General features: G+C 41.9%; 1 protein-coding gene across 3 annotated transcripts in view; it reads left to right on the top strand.

The window, feature by feature from the left end:
• rai14 (retinoic acid induced 14) overlaps positions 1 to 12,370 on the top strand; it is a 43,535-nt gene that overhangs the window by 5,969 nt on the left and 25,196 nt on the right. For all 3 annotated transcript variants that reach the window (XM_023983626.2, XM_023983625.2, XM_070441169.1), the window contains exon 3: positions 12,079 to 12,209. In XM_023983626.2, the coding sequence (XP_023839394.1) occupies positions 12,079 to 12,209 (131 nt within the window). The remainder of the gene's footprint in view (positions 1 to 12,078; positions 12,210 to 12,370) is intronic.

Raw genomic sequence — 12,370 nt, 5'->3', positions numbered from 1 at the left:
CTATTTGAGATTGCTTAAGCAATTTCAGCTGTTATTTAGTAGAAAGGATGCATTGTTTTGGGGACATTGTGCATGTGCTTTGCGTTAGGAAGTGCTTGAAGTGAACATTTCCATTGTTTATCGTAATGCTGTAGAGACTTGCCACCCTTTCTACACAGACATGCATCTGTGTGGTGGTAGACAGACAATACCCAAAGGGACGCACTTGAAGTGGTGTCAGAACTCGGGTCATCGGCTGTTCCTCAGATCATTTGTTTTGTGCAGTTGTCTTTGCTGAGCCTGAGAAACAAACCGTATTGCAACAAACCGGTGTAAACTTTCTCCATAAACCAAACATTAAAATCATGGCTCTTGGGTTTTGGCTGTCCTTGGGGGTCCAGAGAAGAGAAAGAGAGAGTGACTTTTACAGTTGCTGTCTGTCTGCACTAAGTGGTCTCTGTGTAAATCTAGGCTGATGATTTCACCAGCAGGCCGTAGTGGAAGTCCTTCAGACCAGACCCGGTATGGTAGTACAGTGCGCGATAGTGAGAATACCAGAGGCAGCAGGTATACTTTTACAGTACATTGCTCTTATTGTGTGGAGAAGTAATCCTTGAATAGTTGGCACGGTAACAGTATAGAGAGAATACCAGAAGCTGGCTGAGTGACACAACTGTGAGCATTGGAATGAGAACAAGTCTACATATGGAAAAGTGTATTCGGATGGCAAATCCAGAACAGAACACCCCATATACTTGACTATTGTGTAGAAAGTACATGCCTTGTTTCACAGTATTTACWGTTGAAGGAACACACTTTCCATGGACTGCTTCATGTTGAGCTTAACATACACTCGTAATCACATGGTTGACTGGGGTCTTGGTGTCTTTTACCTAGATTTTCCCTCTCACAATCTCCATAACCCCCCCCCCCCCCCCCCCCAGGTCAAATCTATTTCTACGATTTGGGCTGCAGATTATGGTCTAAGTGTACTTTTGCCCTCAGGAAATTGCTTCCGGGATAGAGCTTTGCAAGATGGCCTCCTCTTTGTTGAGTGGGACACTCAAGCAGTTTCCAGAAATGCTGCATCTGCAATTCTCAGTAGGTTTTATGTAGTTTGTTTCTGTTCTGCAGTAAGTCCTCCTATACATGATTCATCTCTGCTATCTAGTAACGAGCCCTGCTATCACCAGCGACCGCTGTGCTGCTAAGCTGGTGTGACCCAGTGAGCTTCATTTACTGTGTGTTTATGATGTTGGCCCAGTTGCCTACTGTACTGTAATGGGAGTGGCACAGTTMGGATCATTGGTACAGCTAGGAGACCAAGGTGCTTGCATGACCTGTGGCTAAATAAGTTCTGCACTACAGATTTTGTTGACAGGCACCMCTCAATCTTTTGGAATGAATTAGCAAATTCACCTTTAAGCGTAATTGTTATTATGGCAACATTGGTAAGAGGATCAACAGTTTGTTTTAGCCGGATACTCAGGTCACTGCTTGAGGGGGCAGTCTTCTGATGTAGACATTTCCTTCTTCCTAATATAAAGTGGCTAAAACTAAACAAATAYGTTGAGTGTAGCTGAAGGAATTACAACTTTGCAGTCTGTGTTTATTTTTTTCTTTTGGAGACATGGGGCCTCAGAGAACAGGAAGTGGACTCAAGTCTAGAACAGATTTTGGAATAACATTTGATGTGAACATTTATTTTCACCTAATTCATGTCTATATTCTTTGAATTCTCCATGCTGGTTAGAAAAATGCTTTTGCTCAATTATGATGCAATTGTGCATATCTGTTCCATTCAAAACTCGTTTTGATATTCGCCATGGGGATTAGTATTTAAAGTGATACTATCCGTTTTGACAACAAGCCTTCTTTTCTGAGATGTCACGTATGTCTCAGAGAKAGTATTGATAGGGGGTTCACCTGTTTGGTTTTTGACCGGCGCGTCTGGTGAGGTTCACAGCCCTTACATAAAGTAGTCCCCCTGTACACCATACTGTAACCGGACTCATCAGGGATAGGGGTGTTCGGAGGAAAACTTGCTCAGGAACATTACAATAATAACCTTTTTTWAAATACTGTCAAGGTAATTCATGGCAAAGATAGTGTATTTTGCATGTGATGTGCCCAAAAGGGAGTCGTTTCTCTATCAGTATGCTATCCTGCTGCCAAGCTATGAACAGAGACCATTGTGTAGCCATTTAGGGAGCAGAGTTCATGCTTTTCACAGGTTTGACTGGCCTATTGTATAGGAGATGGTACATGTTTAACCTGACTATGGGTTGACACCATACTGTTACACACTGTCTGTACCCTGGGGTTTAGGTTGGGAGACTATCAATGGTGTTAGTTTCATAGGCAGATGGAAACAATCCAATTAGTTGAAAATCCCACATTTGAAGTATTGCAGGTGTGTGTAGCTTGATACAGTACAAACTACCAAATGAGGCCCACCTATCCTGCATTAGATCAAACCGAACAATATTGATACAGTTTTGTGAAAAGGTTTCATTAGTTGATTTTGGAACGTTACTCAGATTTTCGGAAACACTACTCAGAGGACAACTGTTCCCGCCCCTCTCGTTCCCCTGAGGAAGACCTGTTAGAGATAAGGGCTGAATGTTTACTCTTGGRAGAGGGTGGTTATGTTTGTCCCATGTCTTTCTTTACCCTGATGGTCATTTAGCCACACAAGCCCCTCCAGATCATTTGAAGTATTTCCTGTTTTTACAGGGCTTGGCCCTGACTCAAGAGAGACCCCAGACCAGCCGGTAGCCACTGGGSCATTTTACACAATATTTCTTTCAGCTCATGGTTTAGTTTTATACGCGTCAAAATCCAAGTGAAAATCTGTTCAATTGTTTACTCTTTCACTTTTGCATTAGTTTGAGTACATCGCAACTTCCTCCAACCCCTCACTCAAAGTGATCATCKGTCTCCATGTTCGACAAAAGAGCATATTCCAGCCCAAGCCGGTCCATGTCTTCACTAATGTGATCCATGTACCTCTACTGATGGACAGYGGCCTAATTTGTAGCTAGTGTTTCCATGCTTTGGGAGGGGGCTGATTCAGCCCGGATACAGTATGCCGAGTTAGCTATTGCTCTAGACTTTGTTTTGAGTGAAAATCTGCAGCAGTGAGGAGTCTTGTGCCTCGCATGACTTATGTGCAAGGGCTGATACATACACATTTTAGTGTGGTGAGTGAGTGTACTATATAAGTAAGTGTATATTACTATTATCTAGCATTTGCAAGCACTATTATCACATTTCCTTGATGGGGGGGGTTAATGTTGTGTGTTTTATGGCAGTTTTATCAGAGGCACAGCATCCAGCCACGCCCATATTACAGTGGTTTTGAATTTGATCCATTCCATGGAATGTCACTCCCTTTGAAATTTGAGCATTGCATTCCGCTCCACTTAGTCCACTACTGTAGATCTGWCAAATGCAATGGTAAGGCATTCACAGTCCACTGCAGCAATATCCCGCCTCCTGTGTGTCCGTTTCATCTATCGCACTACACCGTACAGTCACGCGATATTGTTCAGTGTTCTGTTTGGTTAGTTCTTCTAGAGCACGGCAGTATTTTCATGTTTTGTTATCTTCTCCGTTCTACTGCAGTTGAAGTAATGCTGGTGCAACCACAGTTCCACAGACATCCTCTGGGTTCAAATGAAAGAGAACTGGGAACTGTGGATGTGGTTTGGAACTGCAGAGAAACTTCTCTTTAAAACCGTGAAATGTTTTTGCAGGCTCCAATCAACAACTTTATTATAAACTATTTACTAAATGTGAATAAGGCTAGTCGACATGTGAAATCCAGCTGGAGTGTAGGCCTAATGGTCAGGAAGGTAATGTGGACTTTAACCCCAGTCTGTCAGACGTGCAGAGTGAGTGGTTTTTAATGGTGTTGGAGAACAGAGCAGACCAGAGCAGGACTGCCACCATTTTAAAGTAGCTGCACTGTGTCTCTGTATTAATCTGTAATCCCTGCACATTATGGCTGTAGCCGCTATGGTCTCTTTATCTGGCTGGCTGGCTCACTCCCTTACTGTACTATACACTGACTGACTTTTACTGACTATCTTTGTCTGGCTCACTCCCTTACTGCACTACCAAGGAGTTTGTTACTGACTGTCTGTAACTTCAAATCACATATATTTGGTCGCGTACACATATTTCGCAGATGTTATCGCAGGTGCAGCGAAATGCTTATATTTCTTGCTCCAACAGTGCAGTAATACCTGACAATACAAAACRATACACAAATCCAAAAAATATAAACAAAGAAATTAAGAAATATCAGAATGAGCAATGTCAGAGTCCAGAATATAAATATATATRTACAGTGCCTTCAGAAAGTATTCACACCGCTTKACTTTTTCCACATGTTGTTKTGTTACAGCCTGAATTTAAAATGGATTAACTTGACATGTTTTGTCACTGGCCTACATACAATACCCCATAATGTCAAGGTGGAATTATGTTTTTTTAAATGTTWGGAAATTAATAAAAAATGAAGCTAGTATTCACACCCCTTGACCTTTTCCACATGTGTGATTAAAATTGATTTAATTTTATATTTTTTTCAAAGATCTACACAAAATTTTCTAATGTCAAAGTGGAAGAAAAATACTTACTTTGTAAAAAAAACAATTGATGAAAAATAAAACGCAGACAGTGCCATTGGAAAGTATTCAGACCCCTTGACTTTTTCCACATTCTGTTACGTTACAGCCTTATTCTAAAATGGATTTACATTTTTTTATCATCTGCAATCTACACACAATAGTCCATAATGACAAAGCTAAACCAGGTTTTTTTTTTTGTGCAAATGTAAGTATTATACATTATTACTATTATTACATAAGTATTCAGACCCTTTGCTMTGAGACTTGGAATTAAGCTCACGTGTATCCTGTTTCCACTGACCATCCTTGAGATGTTTCTACAACTTGATTGGAGTCCACCTTTGGTTAATTCAATTCATTGGACATGATTTGGAAAGGCATACTGTATAATGTCCTACAGTTGACAGTGCATGTCAGAGCAAAAACCCAGCCATGAGGTCGAAGGAATTGTCCRTAGAGCTCCGAGACAGGATTGTGTTGAGGCACAGATCTGGGAAGGGTACCAAAAACATGTCTGGAGCTTTGAAGGTCCCCAAGAACAYARTGGCCTYCATCATWCTTAAATGGAAGAAGTTTGGAACCACCAACACTCTTCCTAGAGCTGTCCGCCCGGCCAAACTGAGCAATCGGGGGGGGGGGGGGCGCCTTGGTCAGGGAGGTGACCAAGACCTCGATGGTCACTCTGGTCTGATGAAACCAAGAATGAACTCTTTGGACTGAATGCCAAGCGTCTCTTCTGGAAGAAACCTGGCACCATCCCTATGGTGAAGCATGGTGGTGGCAGCATGCTGTGGGGATGTTTTGCAGCGGCAGGGACTGGGAGACTAAGTCAGGGTCGAGGCAAAGATGAATGGAGCAAAGTACAGAGAGATCCTTGATGAAAACCTGCTCCAGAGTGCTCAGGACCTCAGACTGGGGCGAAGGTTCACCTTCCAACAGGACAACGACCTTTAGCACACAGCGAAATACAATGCAGGAGTGACTTCGGGACAAGTCTCTGAATGTCCTTGAGTGGCCCGGCCAGAGCCCGGACAGGAACCCGATCAAACATCTCTGGAGAGACCTRAAAATAGCTGTGCAGCGAMGCTCCCCATCCAACCTGACAGATTTAGAGGATCTGCAGAGAAGAATGGGAGAAACTCCCCAAATACAGGTGTGCAATGCTTGCACCCAAAAAAATGTATAAGCCTAATTATAGAATTGCATATCGAATCCCTATTAATTCACGAGGATCTCTGTGGGCCTAGTCATAAAGATTTGTATTTTTAACTTTAAAATGTATGACTTTTTATTGTGTCATGAACACAACCCGTTACACAAAACACCAAAAAGTGTCATGACATTTGGCGATTGTCATTAGGCCAGAATTAATGCGTCCACTGTTGTCTGCACATGGCTCAGTGTCGGCCACTCATCCTTGCCTTGGCAAAATGTCAGTGTCCTCGTGGAACCACATCGCATTTTAGAGCGTAGCTTCTACTACCCATTTTCAGTGGTGTAAAGTACTTAAGTAAAAATACTTTACTTAAGTCGTTTTTTTGGGCTGTCTGTACTTTACTATTTACTACTTACTTTTACTTCACTACATTCCTGAAGAAAATATTGTACTTTTTACTCCATACATTTTCCCTGACAACCCAAAGTACTCCTTACATTTTGAATGCTTAGCAGAACACGCACTTATCAAGAGAGCACATGGTTATCCCTACTGCCTATGTTCTGGCAGACTCAGTAAACAGAAATGCATCTTTTGTAAATAATGTCTGAGTGTTGGTGTGTGCCCCTGGCTATCCGTACATAAAAAAATAAATTAAAAAAGGAACACGGTGCTGTCCGCTTTGCTTAATATAAGGAATTTGAAATGATTCATACTTTTACTTTTAATACTTAAGTATATTTAAAACCAAATACTTTTAGACTTTTACTCAAGTACTATTTTACTGGGTGACTTTCACTTTTACTTGAGTAACTTTTTATCTATACTTTTACTCGAGTATGACAATTGAGTACTTTTTCCACCACTGCCCATTTTCAAGTCCATTCGCACATATTTCTGACATGCGGTTATGATAAAAAGTTGTGTAATAGCCTACACTTTTCTTGATATTTTGTTTTAGTTATTGCCAGGTTTTACCGGTACGGCGTACCCCCACTATTTATTTTGCCGGGACGCCGTACCGGACTGTACCGCCTTACTTTCACCCCTGACTGTATCAGAGAGACCAGGAGATTGCATGTGATGAGCTGCTGCATTTTACAGCTTGACTTTTTCCTTACCCTCAGCTAGCTGCCTGTAGATAGCCTAGCCGACTGGAATAACACTGGCTATTCCCAAATCTCTTGCAGAGCCGTGTCTCATTACGCTGCATACCAAAAATAGTGACAGAGACTTTAGCAGCCAGCAGCCACACCGGGCCCTCTACAGTATATATCAGGGCTGACTTCGCTGCTCTACTTTCCCCTGGCCTCTGCTGTGTAGAAACTGCAGGTCACCAAGTCCTCCACCAGCACGGCTCAGGTAGCGCTGCAACAGAAAGGGATGAATCAATTTATAAACAAAGCACTGTAAGCAGTAAGCACCACTGTTCAATCACATCCCATGGACAAATTCATGCAGTATAGTCATTTTCATGAGTACATAATACTASAAATGTTGTTTTGACAATGTACCTTTTTTCTGTTCCTACAGTGCACAATATGTAATATTTGACATCTGTAGGAGCTTTCAAAGGGTATTATTTTCCAGACGTTATACACCCAGTCACGTGGCTTGCTATATAAAGCAGGCAGACGGGCATCAAGGTTTTCAGTTACTGTTCAATTGAACGTTTGAATGGACAAAACGAGTGACCTAAGCGACTTTGAGTGTGGTATTATCGTCTGTGCCAGGTTGGCCGGTTCCAGTACCTCAAACGACTGGCCTCCTGGGCTTTTCACACACGTCATAGTCTAGGGTTTACCGAGAATGAGGCGACAAACAAAAAACATCCAGACAGCGGCAGTCCTGTGGACGAAAACGGCTCGTTGAGGAGAGAGGCCGAAGGAGAATGGCAAGAATCGTGCAAGCGAACAGGCGGGCCAAATAATGGCACAGTACAATAGTGGTGTGCAGAACGGCATCTCGGAACGCACAACTCAGCGGTCCTTGTCACGGATGGGCTATTGCAGCAGACGACCACACCAGGATCCACTCCTATCAGATAAAAACAAGAAGAAGCGGCTCCAGTGGGCACGCAATCACCAACACTGGACAATTGAGGATTGGAAAATCATTGCCTGGTTAGACGAATCCCAGTTCCTGTTGCGTCATGCTGATGGCAGAATCAGGATTTGGCGTAAGCAACATTAGTCCATGGACCCATCCGGCCTGGTGTCACCTGTACAGACTGGTGGCGGTGGTCTAATAGTGTGGAGAATGTTTTCCTGGCACACATTAGGTCCCTTGATACCAATTGAGCAATGTTTAAATGTCCCGAAAAATTCAGGCTGTTATGGAAGAAAAGGGGGTCCGGCCCAGTACTACTGTAAATGGGTGTACCTAACAAACTGGCCTCTGAGTGTATACAGTATGTCACGTTTCAGTTCATTATCTATAGATCATAGCAATAGCCTTCAGATGAGATGACTGGTCTGCCAGCACAGTACCTGAACTTGATGTTTGTAAGAGGAATAATCTACCATACAACACCAACGTCAGATCATTCTGACAGTATAACCCCTTCACTATTTAGGAGCTAGAGTTCTACAGGGAAGAAACATGTGTTCACTAATTGCTACCACTAGGCTTGTGTTATCTAATACTGTAAGATATGCTTTCAGTTTGAGTTGCTCAATGAAAACCAGTTGGCTGAATCCAAATGCCCTCTATTACCATGTTTGGAAAGTTGGAAACCAATCACATGGAGGTTTTCAGATTTGTTTTACATATTTGTCCACTTACCCACGTGAAAAAATACTACAGTACTTACTACATAATTCTATACTAAACTGCAGTAGACTATAGAATACTATACTACACACGGTAGTATCCCTCGATCATGTGTAGTACTTACTATAGAATGTTGTAGAATACTATAGTAAATACTACAGTATTATCCGCAAAAAAAATCACTGTAGTAAATAGTACAGTAATGTCCACAAAAACAGTATAGTCCGCAAAAACACTACACTTAAATACTACAGTATTTCATTTGCATATAACCTTCCCATTCCCCTCCCCCAATATCGCAATTTGTGCCACCCATAAGTGGGAAACCTACAGTAGATGACAAGTATAGACCATATATTGTGTTCCTTACAGACAGCCCCAGTCCTACCTACAGGTTATGGAACATTTGCTCTTTTAGTATTTCTCCAGTAGGTTTCCTCAAGGAGAAAGATAAAAGATAATAAAACAAAATCACTTCAGTAAAGACTACAGTAATGTCTGCAAAAACACTACAGTATACAACAGTCCACAAAAGCACTACATTAATTACTATAGTCTATACTACAGTTTTCTTTTAATACCATATTTAGACAATAGTAATGTGTAGACTTTAGATTCTGCAAAAAGAGATTACAGTGAATACTACAGTAAAGTCCGCAAAAACACTACAGTATTTATAAAATAAAAATATATATAGTATTTTTTATGTGGAAAGTTGTGTGTGAGCTGAGTTTATAGATGATGAATGTGTCATACCCTGCTGTGTGTACCAGATCAGAACAGTGCATCTTGCCGGTGTTGGGTAAGGGTAGGGTAAGGTTTGGTATTCCCGGACTGTCTGTGAGCTGGCTTCTGTTACAACATTCCCAAAATAGTGATAGACTAGAGGAGTGTCTGACCCCTCTGCTCTTTCTGCAGCTCATCTATGCATACCTGAGGTCGCAGGTCTCTTCAACAGGTCCCCTTCCTCTGCTCACGTGTCGGTGTCAGGTAGAACCCATAAGAACTAATAACATAGCTTCAACGGAAACCTGGCTTTGAAATAGCTTCGGAAAGGACACCATGGAATAAGCATCATCTCCTACCGTCCACATACTGATGTCTGATAGACATCTTGACTTTTGATGACACTTCTATTGTAGGATGGCCCTCAAATAAAACGGAATTAATACTACCTACCAGGCCAGACAGTTTCCTTCAAAGCAGCACGTAAAGCTGAGTACATGAGTCAGTCACAAAGCATTGGTCCGGTTTGTTTTTGGTGTGGGAGGGAGTGCTAAAGCCTCTTGACTGGGGAGTGTTCTCAGTGTTATTTTTCTCCCTGTTACAGAGGCGGACTGTCAGACTGATGGATAGTCCTCCTCTTGCGTGTAGAGTCAACTTTCAGAGTTCCCACTCTACTCAYGTCACCTTACTTTTCCTTCTCTCTCTCTCACTCTCTGCGTGTGTGTGCACACAAGTGCGGAGAGAATGGATACTTGTTCCAGACGGAGCCTCCCATCATCCTAACAGTTAAGCCAGTGCCTTAACCCTCCAAAAAGATGGAAGTGAATGGGTGGATAGTTGCTATCATCGAGCATATGAGCATGCCAGGCAGGGTAGGGCAGAGTCAGTGTGGCCTGGCCAGCCAGTGACCTCCCACTATGAGGTCAGACTGGAGCCCTGTTCGTCTTGACAGTCAGTCAGGATTACAAATGAGGGCAATTCGTTGTGAAAATGGACTGTGGCTGAGTTAGAAAAACAATCCTCCCTGTTTTGGGACATTAGTCATTTTCGGGACATTTCAACCATTCCTGTAGCCTCATTTATCAAAAAAATACCCTAAACCTTTCGTGCGCTGGTTTCCCGCAAAGATGCATATTTATCAACGTTGAACTTGACGGGAAAGTGTGCGTATTTCCACGCACCATGCTTACACACGACTTCTAGTGGTTTATCAATTGTATTGCAAGCAAATATTTTTATTTTGTTGGAAATAGAGGTGTTTGATGCACGGGAATTATAATAATGGTAGGCTAATAAAACATTAGAGTAGGCCTAATGATAAAACGGGTGCATTTTCTGTTGGTAAGAAGATCGCATAGCAATGTCGCCTAATATAGGCTGTTTATTTTACTTTTATTATATAGGCCTAAATCATAATCATATTGCAGGGCATGTATCCTTTTCTCATATGACTGGTTTATACACAACAATTAGTAGGCTACCATTTATCAATCGCTCATTCAATAGTCAACCATGCTCGAAAGTAAAGACCGTTGGCCTATGACAGTATGGGTAGGGTACAGTATTGCTGTGCGATAGAAGCTCGAGTCTGCGCAACATAATATCCTGTTTAATCTCAAAACCTATACCAAGGCAGGACATAGAAACACAATAATTTATTGATGAATACGTTTTTTGGAGGGGCTTTTTATTTAGTAAATGTTTTATTTAGTACATTTGGATAAACAAAATATTGAACAACAATTCGTATTTTGCATAACGTATGCACTTTTAAAGTGTTCAATAGACAGTTCCTTTTGCAAAATTCACGGCCAGTGTTTGGCAGTCGCTGCTAAACAATGTCATTCGCTAATTTCTTGAAAAAATATCAAATTTGACAAAGCGCTTTAGAAACTGTCATGACCCAGTTCCAACATTTTCAAATCATACAGCCAATGAGGGGATTTATGTTACCATAAAACGCGAATGGAGGGCGTTTTCCAGGCGGGATGGTAACGCGAGCGCAGAAATATAATATGGCTCTGATTTATCAATGAAAACATACGTATATGTTGAAAGCGACAGTTTGGTAAATCTCAATTATTTGTCGCGCACGCAAATCTAGAATCTCCATGTAGGCCAGAATTGTGTTAGAAATGTGTGCACGGTTGATAAATGAGGCCCCTGGGCTCTGGTAAAATGAATGCCCTTGTAAATCTGTGCAGACAAGCATTTATTTGAGCAATTGATTTCATGGTTTAGGAGCAGAGGGAAGCTGGCTCCCCTAGGCATTGTGTTTTCACAGTAATATGATCCAGTGGACTCAGGCAAGAAAACATGGGATAGGCCTAAGGTTTCGAATTGAATGAGTGTCATGCAGTATAGCCACGGTCATCAGGTCATCGTGGCCAAAAATGTGTTAAAAGTGAAACAATCTTCTGTTAATGGTGTTGAAACAACCTCCTGGTGCAGTTTGTCGAATGCCTATAAGCTATCCTAATGCCTATAAGCTATAATGGAACTGTGTTCATCAGGTTATGTAATGAGGAGTTCCCTACTTAAGGATTAAGTCTAAATGGGATTATCACCTAGACTAGAGGTTACCGGAGAGACACAGGCTGAATTGTGTTAGCTAGGTTCACTGTGGAGTAAAACCAACCAACAGCTATGACGTCTCTTATCTTTTATGCTAATTGTCTACAATGGGTAAGGAACTGTGGTTTTTGCCACACAGGATTTGAACAGTAGTGGGAGGGTAGTAGGTACATTCTACTCTGTGAATGAGAAGCATTAACCTCTGTGATGTTGTTTCGTTCTCTCCCTCCTCAGGCCCATGAATGGAGCAAAAACGATGAGCGCCTCCTGGCAGCTGTGGAACATGGGGAGGTGGAGAAGGTGGCCTCTCTCCTCACCAAGAAAGGAGCCAGCGCGGTCAAACTGGACAATGAGGGAAAGTCAGCGTGAGTATCAAGGGTTGAGGGATGGTGTTGAGCCACACACAGATAAGAAACGGGGAATTGGGACAGCTTGGAGATTAGGGAGGTGGGTTTTGCAAACTGAATTAAAGAACAATTTGGAATATGAGTATAGTCATGTTTATTGTTTGAATCAATTACATATT

Source organism: Salvelinus sp. IW2-2015, linkage group LG4q.1:29 (genome assembly GCF_002910315.2).
Source record: "Salvelinus sp. IW2-2015 linkage group LG4q.1:29, ASM291031v2, whole genome shotgun sequence".
Classification (NCBI taxonomy): domain Eukaryota; kingdom Metazoa; phylum Chordata; class Actinopteri; order Salmoniformes; family Salmonidae; genus Salvelinus; species Salvelinus sp. IW2-2015.
Note: the sequence above shows the minus strand (reverse complement) of the source record. Positions and strands in the feature narration are given on the sequence as shown.